The 17913-nt window shown below is 43.2% G+C and overlaps 1 protein-coding gene across 1 annotated transcript; it reads right to left on the bottom strand.

The window, feature by feature from the left end:
- Positions 1–2492: 2492 nt before the first annotated feature.
- LOC135241443 (zinc finger protein 654-like) lies at positions 2493–16461 on the bottom strand. Its single transcript, XM_064311902.1, has 9 exons — positions 16268–16461; positions 13955–14100; positions 13165–13246; positions 12810–12945; positions 11493–11695; positions 11157–11293; positions 10259–10400; positions 6069–9957; positions 2493–4831 (listed from the first exon to the last, which is right to left on the bottom strand). Exons 1-9 carry the CDS (start codon positions 16391–16393, stop codon positions 4821–4823), a joined length of 4872 nt encoding a protein of 1623 aa, XP_064167972.1. The 5' UTR covers positions 16394–16461; the 3' UTR covers positions 2493–4820.
- Between the last annotated feature and the right edge of the window lie 1452 nt (positions 16462–17913).

Here is a 17913-nt window from a genome sequence, read left to right as displayed (position 1 = left end):
CACCACTCATTTTTAGTTATAGTCCTCAAGGTTCACTACAAATGGGCAGCATTTTCAGCTACCAGGATTTGTCTCCTGTTCTATCAGTCCAGCTAAAATGTTCTGTATTTCTGTATCAGCCGTACTGGTCAGCTGCGAGTCAGCAGTTAGAAATTACTTTTGAGTCGGACCAAACGTAGTGAGTTTGGTGCAGTCCATCACATTTTTTTGTTAACTGCATTGATTAGGCAAGAGCAGTCTTACAGTAGAGCAGAATCTAAAAACCTTTTCATGAATGCATGAGTCTATACGATGTACTGTGTTAGAGATGGTAGATAATGTTTCCCCAAGTGCCACGTGCAGCTTAGGCGTTTGTAGGGAGAGCGGTGGTGTGTGCTGTGGTTCACATCTAATCCAGATGCTAGCTGAACTGATTAGGGCAGGAAGGCCCGTGGAGATGTGTAACTGTTTTAATGGCTACAGCATTGCACACTCGTGAGTAACTGCTCTGGTAGATCGGGCTTGTTGCAGTCTACCTGCACTGACAGTGAGAATATAATGCATTTGTCTCAAAGGCTTACCTGGGGAAATTTCAGACGGAGAAAGCGGCTTTCGGATTGCATGCGATTCCGAAGATGCTCCTGTGTGGCCCTCCTGACCCGGTGGAGGATGTTGTTTTGGAAGGGGAGATCCTACGATTGTTTTAAAAAACAAATAAATTATTTAATTCACGTAAAGATCGACACAGAGTAACAAGATGGACAGGGGGATATCTTAATTATTAATAAATTTATCAATGGTCATGGGAGAAACTCCATAAAACAGTGTACAATTGTGTGTAATTGGTGATCCTTAAATGATTCATTGGGATTTATGGTCAGCAAATGCAAGATTGTTACTAGTTGTTCAACAAATGTCTTGATGGGAAGGCTGTATAGGCAACTTATACTGTAAAACAGGACTGCTCAACTCCACAGGTCCTGCAGGCCACAGTGTCTGCAGGTACAGTATTTCACTCCCTACACCACCTGATTTCTCTAAGATCTTACTTCCTGAATCAAGGAGGTGAAATAATTGATGATTTGCAAAATCGGGTAGTGTAGGGCATGGTTGGAGAAAACCTGCAGACATTACAGTCTGCAGGACTTTGATTTGAGTAGCACTGCTGTAAAAAAAAAAAAAAAATCCCTGCCAAAAACTCCATAGCTATCAGTAGGTCCATTGTATTCAAGTCAGATTCCCGGCATATCTTGTAATGAAAAGAGTTTAGCTTCACCGGTTCCGTCTTTCTGCTGTTTTCCCAGTGTTTTGTTTTTTTTAACGAGATCTGCGTGCACTGTAACAGACATAACACCCCCGGATGGCACGTTACCAGTCCCGCTCAACATCTAGAGAAAAATCCCAATTATGGCTGACTCGGCAGTCTTGGGCCGTAACACACGGCCTGTTGCGAGCCAGGCTGCTCATAGGTTGCGATGCATGCGTTATGGCGGCATGTATTTGTTGCATGTTCTACAGTAAGGGCTCTGGTTCGAACCTGAACCCAAACAATGATGTTTATCCTTTTTTTTTTCCCCTCAGACAGTGCCTTCAATTCCTCTGTGACAGAGCGTACCTTAGTATCCCCCTAACCTATACAGTAAACCACACAGCTCGGTGTGTCCTGTACCGCTCTCATCTAGGGTACAGACCTGGTGTTAATTCCCTTTTATTTATGGGCTTTTATTTATTGCCTCTCCTAGATGACTTGACCTGGTGCCTTTTTTTAAGCTCTACTTTCTGATTAAAATTCAGCATGAGTAATTTACTCTGCCAGAACTGCAATACTGCACCCACTGTTTACCTCATCCATCTTTTGACTTTCTGGGGGGGGGGGGGGGTGGACATTCAACTCAAAACCTTGTAAAAAAAAAAAAAAAAAAAAAAAAAGTTTTTTCAACTGTAAACATGCTTTTGCATGGGTTTAGAAATAAAAGTATACATCTCTACAACTCTTAAGCAATACTTTGAGAATTCTCCAAATGTAAAATATGCAATCTGAAATAAATACAGATGAGTGACAGCAATGCTTTTGTTTTCCTTTTTTTTGCAGGCTCACACAATAAAAGAATGTCTGCCTCTTATCTTCAACAGTTCAACCTATTAAGCCTATGCAAATGCTCGAAGTCTTGCTTGTTGGATAAAATGTTTCAGATTTTCTGCATAGGTTAATGTAAACTTCAGTGCCTTCTCAATTCTCCTCTAGGTATAAAATGGATTTTGAGAGTGCAAGATTGCCTCAATTATGGCTTCAGAAATAAATATGTTTGCATGGGAAAATAGTAGCACTTTTAATAAAGCAATCTCAAATACACCTGTTACAATTAACTAAAATACGCAGTTTCCTGCTCCATCAAACAAAGGTTTATCCATTATTCTAAATCTTAAAATATTAAATACTAATGCACTTCTGAATAAGCAGTATCATTAACAAATGTGTTTAACAGCTTAAGAAAAAGCTCATTTTACTACACTGAAGGTTAAGTACTTTAATTAGCCTGGATCACATTTCCAATCTATTGGTACAGGCAACAGCTTTATTGCAGATGAATCACTGTCCATTCTGTACTGCAATAGGAAGAAAAACATGTAAATCTAACTGTAAGAAATACTGTTAAACATTCGACAAGGAAGCCCGAAAATTTGATCCACACCTGGAAATTAAATCTTATAAATTAAGCACTACAAATTCTGAAAATGAAATTGTAATCTATGATGCCCCCAGAATGCATTGGGACATTACATTTTTCTTCACTGCAAGCCTCAAGTCATGGTCACACATTTGGCTTCCTCTTGATTACATAGCAATTTTAGTACTTGACTTCCTTTGGTTTATTTTTTTAATTGTCTTAACAAAAGGCATTCATATTTGCTCTAAGAAAAAATACAGTCGATGAAGATCATCTTAGTTTGGATTATGTAAGAAAAATAAATATAGGATTCCATATACAGTGACACAAACCCACATAACCGGCTGCATGACCCATTTCAAAACTGACCGAGGACCAATATTAACACATTGTCCACGGTTTAAATTAAGAATTTAAGCAAGTTTCCAGCGTGTTATGGTTCAGCAAGCGTCAAGCACAAATTATACAACCAAAAGTCAGACAGTGGTTGGTGATCTGGCCGAATTGGCGATCGGCCTATTGCAATGACAGTCAGTGATTAGGCTTTATGATACAGGACTGTACATGACACTTTGGACATCTCCAGAAAAGTATTAAACAGTCAACTAACAAACTTTGAAACAAGATTTGTTGTTTGAACTCCGCCTTGCAGTTACATCTCACCGAAGTCAATTTTTGGATGAATTTTCCCCCTTGCGTACCTTCAGCCAAGAAAAGGAAGATAAGATGATTACGCGCTGTGGCTTTTCCTGTTATTTTTCCTGTACCTCCATTACAGCAGAAATACAAAATATAACCTCAGGGGAGAAGTTTCAAATTGGTGTGCTACCTGGAAATGCGTTTATGGCGAGAGAACCAGACAGAATTAATTTGAGTCCTCTTTTTCAAATTAGTGTTTTATTTAAAACAAATTTTTGTTATATAAACCTGCTTTTTCTATTGAACCATAAACCATCCAAACTCTTTACATATACAGAACTAAGATAAAAACAATGTGAATAAATAAGAATGCCACTGTTCACGCATTGAACAGTTATGTGCCAGCTTTGGGACACAACTTTTTCTTTCTTTTTTTCTCTTTTAAACTTTTTTTAAATTTTTTTTTACAAAATGTAATTTCGAAAGAAAAAAAAAAAACAAACAAACTCCACAGCGTTTAATAGAGCTCTGATAAAAAGGTTTACACCCCCATTTGTCTTATTGGATTGAACTTCCTGTCATTAACTGGTTAGCCCATACCTGAGTGGTGTGGAATACTGTCCATGTACATAGGGGTTACACACTCAATCTCTGCCCATCCGTCCACTTTAAACTGCCCGGTTAACAATCTGTTTTGCAGGGCCCTTGTGCAGTGCACTTCTTCATCCCCATGGCAACGCAGCACTGTCCAACAGGCACAATACGATACAGTGAATCAGACAAACTTTCGTTGACCTCAGTGAGATGCAGACGGTCACGTTGCACGACGGAAATGCACCAGCTGGAGACAAACGAGAGGAATCACTTGAGGTGAAGGAGAGAGAGACCTGGGAGCACGACCCTCAATGCCGGCAAACACTGCGACAGGTAACGCACAACTGTGGAACAAACTCTGGGCTCATGGTGTCGCAAGATGAAAGTCTTTATTAAATCTCCAATGGCTGTCTTTATACAACAGGCAGAGTCCCCCCTCGGCCTCTAAAGTAAGTAAGACAAAATTGTCCACATGGCCACGTTCCCGAACCACTTACAATAAATATTGCAGGAAGTTGAACATTACGGTCCAGGCACTTCTTAAAACTGGGAATGTGTCCTGACTGTTGGGCAAATTTTCATTGCCAAGTTGCCGCTGCCTGACCAGAGGAGAAGGACTCCACTCACAAACAGTTCTCCGTGGCGAGTTCCATCGCTTCAGAGCTCAATGACAGACCCCAAAGTGGCTCTCTGGTGGTCGCCTGTAAGGTTGTAGTTTCAGTTCCTCTGCACCCACGGCTGAGCTGTAGTATGGACTGAAGTCCTCTGAGTTGCTTGCTCGAGAGGTTGGCAGAGAGGTTGTGAAAAGGGCCCATCCATCAGGCCCGTATGGAAGTAGGTTGACCTCCTTAGATGAAGGTCGTCCACTCGCACCCTGTCTGCTCCTGGATGGTCCCCACAGATGTCACTGTCAGTTTCACCTTTCTTTTCTTTTCTTTTTTAACAGGCACCTGTAAATTATAGAGAGGTACACAAAAAATACTTCAGAAAAACATTTATCCATCCTGTGAGGTTTGTAATCAGTTAAAATTTGCCATGAGACACTGCTGCTACACAGTACAGCCAGGCGGATATGCGATTTTTTAGATTTATACCATGCCAGTTTTAGAGAGGAAAAATTCACCGATTACCGATATGATGGTTAACAGTGAATTTTTCAGCTTGATGATGAACACAGACTTTTTGTGTGGATTGTGCACCAGTTTTGCATCGATATGATGATGCGAAGGTACTTGGCTGCTTTCTTTAACAAATAAATTGCATTGAAGAATATTTTGTTATTAACATCCTGTCAACCAATTTTATAGTAAACATCAATGTATTGAACATCAATCAATTACTGGCCAACAGTACAGCCAGTCAATTAGTGGCACATTATTAAAAAGAAGCATAGCTTCTCTGCATTTGCATGTGCCAGGGAGATCCTCTTGTCCTCACAGATGTTCCCTATTGTGCTAAAAAATAATTTTCACAAAGGTAATGATTTGTATCCGTTTCCAAGTTTCCAAATAAATTAACTGTAGGCTATAAATAAGAGTAAATGAGCGGAGGTCCAACAATAGCCTACCGACAATAAACACGCAGCAAATGAGCGGTCATCACTCCGAAAACGCCCTCAATCCGCCACCGGGCAGCGATAAAACCAATGAGCAAAAATGCCAGTTAACCGCTGGTCATTTCTACCATTAGCCCACAAAAGGCCTCTACGTGGTTGGTGCGTCTGTGTGCATGCCAACTCCTTACCTGGACGGAAATATGGACCGCTTGTGACTGACTCGCTCAAAGCTTACTAGTTCTCAAAATTGAGCTGGCTGCCAGCTATTTAGAAGTTTACAATTAACTCAGTCCCTACTACTTTGTTTGTACAAACAATTTTTTTCCATTTACTGCACCGCACTGCCACTGCACCCTCGGAAGTAGCTGGATATTCTGTTAATCGCCCCCTTGTGATACGGGCTCTGTACACCCTGCATCAAGCAAAGACGCTTGAAATCAACTAAACGAACCCACACTGACATGACCGTCTCCCTCAACTTGCCCCCACACTCGCATCATTAGTTCCCCTGGGTATAAAATATGCAATATATGCAATACGCAATATGTGAAGCAATGAATGGCAACATATGTAACAATGTAAAAGATTACAACAATTCACATTGACAAAAACGCCTTAGCATGCCGACTTACTTTCTTCATCCGAGTCGAAGCCAAAGAGGGACGTGCAGTTGTTGAGGGAGAGATGTCTCTGCAGGTCCTCCGCGCTGCCGAAGGAGGAGAAGCACTTGGAGCAGCGTCGCCTCTGAGCATCGCCGGTCAAGCTGCTCGGCTCCACAGAAGAGCGAGAGTCGCTGGGCGACGACTTCCGGCGCTTCGGCATGCTGATGTAGCGCTCGTCAAGGTAGGCCGAGGGCGGGGGCCGTACGAAGGGCCGGCCCGAGGTTCCTCCGTAGCTGGAAAGCTCCGCTTCACCATCTTTGACCCTTTTTTGTGCCTGAGCGACAGGCTCCTCCTGGTGACTCGCTACGCTTTCCGGTTCGATCCCTTTGTCTACATTATTGATCTCCACTGGGGTCTCTTTGCTACTCTCCATTGTAGATTTGGTATCCACCTGGGTGTGCGAGAGAGTTGCAGTTTCCCTGTGCCCGTTCAGTAGCTGTGCGTCAGAAGCACTGCCCTCCGGAGGCCTCGTGTCTTCGGTTCCCACAGGCCTTTCAGCTGTGCTCGTTTCACCCACGGCCTTGTTTTCATCCTTAACTTCTACAGTGTCAATCTCTGTTCTGCCGCACGTGCCGCCGCTATTCGGCACAGTGGCCTGCGGCTCTGCAGACCCCTTCTTTACTTTCACGTGGTGACCGGAATCATCCTGGGCGTCTTTTCGTTTCCCTCTCGCCGGTCTGCCGACTTTACGATGCATCTGCGTCATCCACAACGAGTCTTCCTTTGTGTCAGGAACCGGGTAATGCCGCCATTCGTGATCCTGCAGCTGAGACAGGCGACCGAAGGTCTGGGAACAGCCCGCAAAGAGGCACTGTGCCTGAAGTGGTTGATGGCTCTTCAAGTGAGCCCTTAGTTCAGACTTAGTTTTGAACCTGTTTTTGCAGTCAGTATGGAGGCAGATGTGTTTGAGGGGATGGTCGTGCCTTTTGATATGGTCTTGATAATGAAGAAAGCTCCAAAATATTCTTTGGCAAAACTTACACTTTCCCTTTCTCCAGCGGAAGGCAAATTCCTGGACTTTAGTGTCACTGGGATGGGATGCCAGCGCATGTCTGATCATGGACATCCCTCTCCTGACAAACTTCTTCGTGCAACCATCTGAAGGACATGAGTATTCCTCTTTCTCAAGCTTCAGCTTTCCTTCCACAATGGATCCGTTGGCTTTCTGTACAGGTTTTTTGTCCGTGACAGAATTGGACTCTCTTACTTCCTCCAGTTTCTGCAATACTTCCTGCTTCTTATTGTACTTCCTTTTTTTTGAAGGAACCATTTTTTGGGCACTGGCTTCCGGTTTCATTTCGTGCTTAGCACTTCTTGATAGAGATCGTCTCGCACATTCCAGCGTTTCGGGAGTTCCATTTTCAGGAGCCAAGCTACTAATAGAGTCCGCTTCTAATCTCAGCTTCACAATATGCTCCTGTAAATGTTTCTTAGCAATAAGGGGACGGTTAAAAAGTTTTCCACAAAACACACACTTATGCTTGTCCCTCTGAAGGTGTGCAACAGCGTGCCGCATTATGTTTCCACCTTTGAATTCCTTTTTGCAGAGCTTGCAACGATACTTCAGAACCTTTTTCGGTAGACCATCAGGCACGGGTCTAGATACAGGTTCTGGTTCTGAGAAACCCTTTTCTGGCTCTAAGATTTCAGTCTGTGGCAGTTCTAAGGGGAGCCTTGAGTCCTGCCCAGGATCATGTGTAGTGTCAGTCTGTGACACTGTTAGATTAATGACACCGTTAATGACATCACTGGGGACAGTTGCATCAGTGGAGACGGTTCCATCGCTGGGGACAGTTCCATCACTGGGGACAGTTTCATGGCTGGGGACAGTTTCATGGCTGGGGACAGCTGAATCGCTGGGGACAGCTGAATCGCTGGGGACTATTGCATCGCTGGGGACAGCTGAATCGCTAGGGACTGTTGCATCGCTGGGGACAGTTTCAGCTGCATCGCTGAGGACAGGTTCAGCTGCATCGCTGGGGACAGCAGTCATGTTATCCGAACCCCATGCGTTATTAACAACTGAGTCGCCAATGGTATCGGTTGTGTTTTCAAAGTTTTCTGTGCCAGCAATAACGCCTGCGTCAAAAGCACTGTCTGTGTGTTGGGGAGCACTGCTAGAGTCATCGGGAACGGAGGTCTCATCCGCTGGAACACTAATGGCATTGTCAAAAAATGAGGTCTCTGTAGCCACACTGCTCTCTTCTGCTTGAATGACTTCTTGGTGAAAAACTGCCTCAGGTACCTCTTCAAAAGCCGCAGGCATGCTCTCGGGTACTTCCACGTCAGCCTCACTGCTTGAAGCCACTCCAGGTGGAGTCTGCAAGGCGGGGGGCACTTCTACCTGCGGAAGCTCACAGACTTCTCCTGAAAGCTCTGGCCCAGATTCAGTGCTTTCTGAAGGACACTCCAGTGGTGCTGTGGGGAACTCTTTCGGCACTGCATCAGGAAGCAGGACCTTTTCTTCAACATTTTCTTCTTCGGGATTTCTTGAATAGTTGTGCCACTGCTGTATGACATCGTTGTCCACCTCGACAGCGGATTCCAGGGAAACCTGGCCCCTTGCCTCTGGTGGCAGCGCACACCAGGAGGAGTTGCCTGGGGGTTCATCAGCAGAGTCCTCCTCCCTGTCACAAGATTCAGTGAAGGGTTCTTCCGAAGGAACTACTTCCATGTCAACTCTATCCTCAAGACTGGGCTCCTGTAAAGCAATATCTGCCAGTGGTTGCATTTCCACCTCCTCTGTGGACGTGTCCATCACTTCATTGTCTGGGATGCTGACTTCCAGCATGGTCACCGGGACAGGAGTCAGTACTGGGTCATCTAGGAGGGGTACAGCCAGTAGGGGCAATCCCTCTTTTTGTAGGAGGACAGTTTCTACATTTGCAGTCTCTTCTGCCGGGGACTGAGGGGTCAGCTCAACGTCACAGCTGGTTTCCTCCACGGAAACTTCTTGTGCTTTCTCAGTGTCATTGTCCGTTTGCGCCAGGCAGTTGCCATGCAGCTTTGTCTCCACCTCTGCATTTGTAGGAAGTTGTTTTTTCCTCCCAGGCTGTCCCAATCTGTTCTCCGCCTGCTTGGCCATCTCTTGCAGGAGCCATCGAGGCTTCCTGCCACGCCGTTTTAGGGTTTTCTTGTCCCCCTGTCTAGCCAGTAGTCTCTGCTGCCTATTGTCGTGTTGTCTAGTGGAGTTGTCCTGAGCCATGTCCAGCTGTCTGAAGGACCGTCTCAACTGAGAGTCATCTGTCACTTTGATAACACGTGACCCTGGTTTCCTGCCACGTTTCTTAACAAGCGATACCTCTACTACCTCAGGTGGCACTACAATGCGTCTAATCACAGGCTTATTGAACTTTTTCACAGGTCGTCTCCTCACTTGGTTTGTGCGGTATTCTGGGGTGTCCAAGATGATTTTGGATGGCTCTTTCACACAGTAATTTGGTATCCATTTATCCTCCTCCATGTTTTCATTTAGAGCAGCTTGCATTACTTTCTCACTCATAAGTTTCAGGCAGTTAGTCCTCAGAGTGATTAGATTCCAAAATTCTGGGTCAAAAAAAAGTCCCTTTTTGAGGATTTGGAGAACCTCAAAGCGGATGTGGTTTTTGATGAAGCCGCAGTCTGGATGGTACTCCTGGTCGGGATGAGTGTAGAGGAGGTACACAGTCTTGTAGGACTCCACGGTGCGTTCCAGAAAAAAAACCAGAAGCGCACAGGCTCTGCAAACTTCCAGGTCGTTGGGCAGCAGGAAGGCGAGGGTCTTGTAGATCAGCAGCTTGGTAACTGGGTCGTGGTGCAGGTCCATCTGAAGAGCACGGCCGCACAACTCCACGCAGAACTGCAAGCCTTCGTTCCCCAACTGACAAAAAAGACAATCCAGGTCAACAAAATTACTTTGAAAACATACGTCTGCAAGACACTTCAGCAACACAAGGGTGAGGCGAAGGACACATGCATTTCACTGAATTACAAACAAAATCAGGATGCACATTATCTAATAACCCCAATCATTTGTTATCGTTATTTTTATTTTATTTTTTAAACTATGGTAGATAACATGAATTTAATTTGAAGACACTATGCCTTTCTACTGCATGCAAAATATCACTGTACAAGCATGCTACAGCTCAAATAATCCACCTAAAGGAAACAGAACTCACTTCGCCCCGGATGACCTTAATGAATGGGAAGATGGATTTCACGTTTGTTGCAGACAGCATCAGCTGATGGCATTCCTCCAGGAAGTCTTGTTTGGAGGAGTTTGCCCTGAGATGAATTTTGCTCCATATAAAGATGAGGTCCCTGTGGAAAAGACAAGTAGCGTCAAGGTCATTTCCTGTGTGGGAATACTGAGAAATGCGTTGGATTACTTGCATGTTATCTAACCACTAACACAATTAAAAGCTCCACATAATTTATTGCACAGCTATGTGCTACTGATGAAAATTCCACAGTAATGTGGTTAATAATAGCATTTATTTTTCCATTTCACAACACCTATCCAGCGCTAGGAAATTGGAACTTTCTCCCCTCATTCATGAGAGAGAATAATACTGCCCTAAATTTGCACTAAAGTAGAGTGTACAGTTGGTCACATTACACTATGCACAAGTACTCTGTAAAGAGAAAGGAATCACCGAGGGTTAAATTTAAGATATTAATCAGCAGATCTTTGCTAAGTGTGTAAAGACGTATATCAGCCTGACTAGATCACTAGTCAAGGGAGCCCTTATATCAGCACAGGATGTTTTTCAACTCCTGACAAGGTAAGTTACAGCATACAGCACATCAGAATTAAATTAATTAGTAAATGTGCCATTTGACATTAAATATATACATCCACGTCTAATAATAGTTGGAACAGAAGTCAAATATAAACAATAATCTTGAAGGTGTAGATTAATTTCCTCAACTGTACCCAATGCATGTTGAGACTTTTTGTGGGTCAAGGACACTATTCCATAGCTCAGTCTGCCACTCCATTCCCTATTGGTCTGAAATGCCCAGGAAGCTAGAGAAAGAGACGATTTCTTCAGAAAGAGACGAAAGGCCACTCACCAAATGTAGTACATGTCTCCGTTCTGCAGCTGCTGAACAAGAAAGGCCCTGCTAAGAGCTAAGAGCAGGTCGTCCCTTTCCTCGTTCTCGCTGTTGCATATGATCTCCACGGCATCTTTCCCATCGATCTCAGCTATCTGGGATGAGAGCAGACAGGGCCGAGAAGAACAGGGGTCAGGTTAAGCGTGTGCACGCTAAGCAAAAGAGAAACACATTTATGATCAAAATGATGGAATTCCACAGTTAGCAACCCGTTGGTTCCGAGGATTTTCTGTGCACACAGAAACGTGTGGGTTGTCGCCCTTCGGGGACTAAAACAGAGCCCTCTGACCTTACCTCCTTCTGCAAGTGATCGTAGAGCGACGCCTTCAGGAGGCAGGTCAGATAGGCCTGGTGAAAGTAGAGGCACCGGCCCGCTTCCGGATGCTCTATGCAGCTCTTCGCCAGAGCGACGGCCTCCTGAATGCGCTCGCAGGCCTGCAGGTAGCGCACCCGCAGCTCGAAGAACACCGCGGCCTCCGAGCTCAGGTAGCGCTCCACTGTGGAGAAAACGCCAAACAGACACGGGAGCTGAGCGCGAAGCCGCCAACGTTTTGCCATTCTTTGTTCAAAAACACGCCGTGACGCGCCTAGAAAGTGCCGTTTCTCAAATCCTGATCCCCAAGCGTTCCACATCTGCCGATGCTGGCGAAATGATTTGATTCGTTTTTTTACGAATGCAACCAAAAGAAAACACCCATTGCACCGCACAGCAACCCACTGTTATTCAAGTACACAACACATTTTCTCTATACATCAGAAAAACTGAATTCCTAAAATCTACTTCTGTACCAAATTACCAATATCAAAATGAATACAGCGACCGGTGAACCAGTGTTTCACTGAAACTAAACAAGCAACAAACACAAACAAGTTCCCATCCCAAATTATTGGTGAATGGATTCTAAATATTAACATTTTAGTTTCCAAACATGTAAATACTGAGCAATGACTGCCCATTTTATGCAGCATATAACAACGGCAAACACTTCCAACGTAATTTACATAGCACGTGGGTGGTCAGATTATTTTGGAATCACTGAAAGCAGTGAAGAGATTGTGCTGAATCCAAAAATAAATCTTTTGTTGAATAGCCTACATCATGGGGAATTTCATTTCTCAACAAACAGACTGAACCCATACATTTCCTTAACTGTAAACATAACCCCAGGACATGCAGTCAACAAAACATTGTCCCGTCTGTACATAACCAGCATTGAATATGAAACATGCAATGTAAAAAAAAAATCAGTTTATGGCTTTTTGATTAAAATATGCAGTCCATATAAGCTATTTTAATTGCAGTGGAGCACTACATGAATTAGGTTTGACCGCACTGAGTACTAATCTGGATTTGACATCTGCAGAACTGTTGCAATTCTTTTATTTAGGGTGCGCACCCCCCCCCCCCCCCACATTCATACAAATTAATGAAATACCTCCATGGAATCGCTGATTAAATTTAATTGGCCGCAATGACCAAATGCAGCAGGAATACAGGTCACGTACAATATAGGAACAAATGCTAATCGCCGTTGGTGGTCCCAACCGATAAACATGGCCATGATATCGGCGGTATCTTTCCTAGCTGACAGGGGAACGGCGACGGCGTACCTTCTTCCCGCGGTGCACCCGTCTCTCTCAGGATCGCCTGCAGGACGGGGTTCTCCCACGGCCCGCCATCTTTGATGACCTGCTTCAGCAGCAGCAGGTACACATTCTTGTGTCTCGCTAGGCTTGCCTGGCATTCCTGCAGAGGGAGAGGTGGCAGCTGTGGTCAGGGAACACATCAGTGACGCATCGTGTGTTCCAACAACTCGGTTTGGAAACGAGATCACTTTAAGGCAGAAGTCCTTTTCTCGACTGATGCAAATGAAGCCAACCTCTCGAACATTCAAAAGTAATATGTAATGTAATGTAAATATGAGGACGACCCAAGTGCTAGAACAGCATAAATCTGGTTTCTCACCTGAAAAGACTCAAGGATATCTTTCAGAGGACTCTCCAGGAATTCATCCTTCCCAAAAAACAGCAGCAGCTCAAAATAGCTCCTGTAAAACATTTTTTTTTTTTGTGTTAACATCTGGTTTTATTTCATATGGGGGGGAAAAAAGATACATCATTGCCATTGTTAAAATTAATCAGATGTTTTTCCAGATTTCAACTTCAACCGATTCTCTCTTGGGCAGCAAGACAAACTTCACTGGATTTTAAACAACAGAAAATTTAAGCCCAGACCACAAAATGTTTCTTTTAATCATTAATCACTTCTGAGAAATAGGCCAGAATTTTCATACACCGTGACATGCACTGTCCCCTTGGTTCAGGTTTCTGAAACTGCAGTGTTGGTCATTCAGTTTTTGGGTGCCTGAAACATCTACTTCGCAAGCACTTCACTTTGCAAGATTACAATGCGGACCAACAAGCTGATCACTACCATACAGCATATCCCCAGAACTAGAGCAACGCAGACAGCCAGCACCTCTCTCAACACATCGGAAACAAACAGAGGCTGACAGTATGCACCCAGTTACGAGCCGACTTGTAACGAATGCAAAAGTGACAATTCTGAAAGTGTAGTGTGAATTTGCAATCCCACAGTCACCACTCCTATGCACAATATACATCCCACAGTCACCACTCCTATGCACAATATACGTCCCACCGTCACCACTCATATGCACAATATAGCCTACGTTATACAACAGCACGGACTTCAATCACAGCAAGAGGATACAACTGAGAAGGGGGCCACATACAAGGCAAGGCTGCTCAGGGCATAGCGCACATGTTCGCAGTCCGACGGGAAGGTCGCTGTGTCTCGGGCAAAGTAGCAGAGTGATGTCCGTAGCACCTGTAGCTGGGGTAACGGCACCTGCCATCTTCCGGTCTGATCCTCCACCAACTGCAGAGCGAGGGACAGAAACACAGTCTGTTTACAGGGGTTTTTATGGCAACAGTTTGCACACATTTTTGCATCTGCTTTTTTACTGAATGTAGCTTTGGCAAAAGGCCCCACGCAACGCTAAATTTCTCATTACACTGTCACCAAGTGTAGAATGGAGTTTATTTCCTCCAATAGCACATCCCATGCCGTTTGACTACATGTACGCATGCTACACATGGGCGTGACTTATAATGGGCATGTGCCAATTATTTGTTCTCGCAAAATTTATTTATTCTGCTCGATGTCTAAGCCTCCAATTTATCAATTTGCAAATAATCCAAAAGTTATCACATTTGCCTCAAACTGACTTATTTCTCATCAAATTATAGAACACAGAAGTATGTAAAACTTTTCATTTATATATATATATTTTTTTTAAACTTTTAAAATAATTTCACACTATCAACTACACTTAAGAGCTAAATCTGTATGTTGTATTGTACTTAAAACCTGCTTTAAAAAAATAAAATAAATACTGGCGCTTTCTCATGGTGTAGATCCTGACATCATGAACATAATTATATTTCAGCATGGAGGAGGATGGCCTGCCAACATTTATCCACAAATTCAAATAAATATGCTGAGACATGGAGAATCTGCATGGATGCATGGCCAGTAAATGACAATTCCAGATGTAAATAACGGCATGTTTGCAGCAACGACTGCTGTCAGAAACACCGAATCTGTATCCTCTTCACATAATTATTTCTCACACAAGACCTCTAGTCAAGGAGTTGAGTGTCCCAGATCACTAGTACTCTTAGCTCCCAAAGTAGCATACATATCTTCTCAAATATGAACTCAATGTAAGATATTTGTCTTTGTATTCTATTTTCGTGGAATATACCTTCTTGTGCAATCTCGATTCTACACCATACATCATTCACTTTGTAGCTAGGAATCCCCAATGGGAAAGGTTAAAAAATTCTGTTTGTTAATTGAGATCAGAAATGCTCTATCATTTACCCTCACTTAAGGGCTTTCTCTTCTGTACACAATACTTTGCAATGTATGGTGGAGGGAAGATATCACAACAGATTTATTTTTTCTCTGCCATTCAGTCTTATACACATTCTATGATAACCAAAGAAACTAGGCACTAAGCTAGCCACAAACAAATGCGAATTTCGCTCATAACCTACCCAAAACTGGTTCAACCCGACAAGTATTGCTTGAACTAGTTGTAATACTACCGTTGTGTCTTAACTTTCACACCTCTAATGCCTTAATAATTCTGCAAATGCAGATAAAGCACTGCAATTAGGTCTACGTCGCGTGTAGGCCAAATAAATCCCAACAGAATCTAACGATAGCTTGTGATTCTGTTTAAAGGTACTATAACATTATTATGAGTAACACCCACAATCGATTAACAGGTGAATGCAAACACCTAATCAATCAGTCAAGCAGCCGTTAATCAACGTAATATTGAGCAAGTTAGCCGCCTTTTCCTTAAACTTTGTTTCTTTTGACATCCTAGACAGGCTTTTCAGACCGACGTGTAAAGTTGATTGGAAAAATAAAATGCCAACTAGTTTCTTCTTTGTGGGCAAAAATGCAAAGTTGTTGGCCGCAGATTAGTACGTATGAGCTAACGTCAGCTGGCTAGCAGTTTGTAACGGCATTTCGTCTCAAGAATACACCTCTGACGCTGTCATTTGAAAACGGCGGCCAAGAAATTATTAATGTTAATACTACTTTAGAAGAAAATCGGTTCTTTCGAGAAATATCGAGGACGCAGTGAGAAATTCGAATAAAATGGTACTTAAGGTTCAGGTAATGCAACTGGATGTCGTTTCATTAGTTAATATTAGCAAGTTGACTAGCTAGCTACATCGTGTTTTCTGTGAAACATTATCAGACCAAACCTAACATTTGGCTAGCGAACAAACATAGAAATAAATCGGAGTGCACCAAGACAGGTGGTCAGCAGACACTTTCGGGAGGTGTACGGCTCGCTGCTTAATTAGTTAGCTCCAGTGGTTAAACGGGATAAACTAAGAAAAGAAAGTAAACATTACCTTAGATGCTAAGCTAGCCTTGGCTACTCGTACTGGGGGAGGGGAACAAGCTAACGACGGATCTCAACAGCCCGCCATGGCCGTGCTTTAGTTATTTCGCTTACCTCGCAAAATCTAGCGCAGTAGTCCTTGCTTTGCGATCCACATTCGTCGCTACTGCGACAGTTCAATAAACTCCCTAACTGTTCTTTAAAGCTTTCTGATTCCAGGTCGCCCTCTTCTTCCGCCATACTGCTTGCCTTACCCTGCGCGTACAACGACGACCACACAGCCCCCGTTAGATTGACTTCCTGTACAGCCCACTCGGTGTACACTAATTGGATAGCATTCATGTCAATCTCGCCGCTTTTCCGTGTGTAGTGCTCGCTGATTGGACTGCGTTCAGCTTCATTCTCATTTTCATTCTCATATCCGCATCATATGTTTCAATCTAGATTATTTGATTGGACATGTACTTTGGGCAAATATTCTAATTATTATAATAGTCATCATCAGGAAAACTCCATTGACATTAGGTCATATTTTATTTCACACTCCCACTGTTTTCTGGTGAATATGACCCTAAAACTACTTCTAATGTGAAAAAGGCAGAAATCAATGGTTTGCCACTTTAATCTTCAATTACTTTTCCTAAAATGACCCAAAAAAGCAAAAATAATTTTTTCATAATTTTTCAATGATCCTCTGATTTGACTGCACAGAATGTTACATTGTGATGCTTTGGGTCAATATGACCCATGTAATAATTTAAAGGAAGTGTTTGGGTCAATGCACTCACATTTCACTAAAATACTCCACTGTCCCTCATAGAGTAACATAACATAATGATGAGAACAGACCATTCAGCCAAACAATATTTTCCATTTTCTTTGCACTAATGCATACCTAGTGCTCAGCATTTACCTGCAAACTAGATAGCATCTAGCACCGTATCAAGCCTGGCCTTGACAGCCCGAGTTTCTGTCTCTATCACCTGACCTGGCAAGCTATTCCTCATAGCGACTGGTACTTCCTGATGTCTGTGGAATTTACATTTTTTCCATCGATGCCCTCTCATTCTACTTACAGAATCCAACATGAAGAATCTCCTGTAATTCATTTCAACCCTTTTATGAATTTAAAAGCCTCAATCAAATCACCCCTTAGTCTTCTTTTTCTAAGCTTGAGGAGATTAAGTATCGTAAGTCTCTCCTCATGACTTTCATCTTTCAAGGAGCTTTGAACTTCTTATACCATTCTTATAGTGCAATGCCTGGAACTGTACACAATGATCACACACAAACACATTAGTACACATGCTCGGATAAGTGTGCATACATGCACAGGCTCACGCTCACGTGTACATTTTCACCAATTGAGATTGAAAATAACTTTCAGAGGATATCGAACTATCATTTTTACTCAATTCAACACACAACACATTTTGTTCTGTGGGGGGTGCCTTGTTGGGCCATTCAGTGTTATTTTGTAAATGCTGGAGCACAGTATCAAGATGTGTAATTTCTCCAAGTTTTGTCCAAATCGGACCAATGGTGCAGTAAATTAATTTGGCCTGCGTGGGCGCTATGTTTGGCCACTCAGTGTTATTTCATAAATTCCAGAGCACAGAGTCAGGATACATCATTCCTTTGAAGTTTCTTTAAAATCAGACCAGTGGTGTTTGACATATCATGTGTGACAGACAAACTGCTTGTTGCCTGCAGGGGGTGCTATATCGGGCCAATTGGAGTTCTTTCGTAAGTGCTGGAGC

Source organism: Anguilla rostrata, chromosome 15, assembly GCF_018555375.3.
Source record: "Anguilla rostrata isolate EN2019 chromosome 15, ASM1855537v3, whole genome shotgun sequence".
Taxonomy (NCBI): domain Eukaryota; kingdom Metazoa; phylum Chordata; class Actinopteri; order Anguilliformes; family Anguillidae; genus Anguilla; species Anguilla rostrata.
Note: the sequence above shows the minus strand (reverse complement) of the source record. Positions and strands in the feature narration are given on the sequence as shown.

Bases quoted from the DNA above. Each gene is read 5' to 3' on its own strand.
- LOC135241443 (XM_064311902.1), bottom strand. From the start codon at position 16,393: ATGGCGGAAGAAGAGGGCGACCTGGAATCAGAAAGCTTTAAAGAACAG. The intron at 10,401-11,156 runs GTGAGTGGCCTT...TCTTTTCCACAG, and splicing joins GGAGACATGTACTACATTTG to GGACCTCATCTTTATATGGA. The intron at 9,958-10,258 runs GTGAGTTCTGTT...CTTTTTTGTCAG, and splicing joins TTAAGGTCATCCGGGGCGAA to TTGGGGAACGAAGGCTTGCA.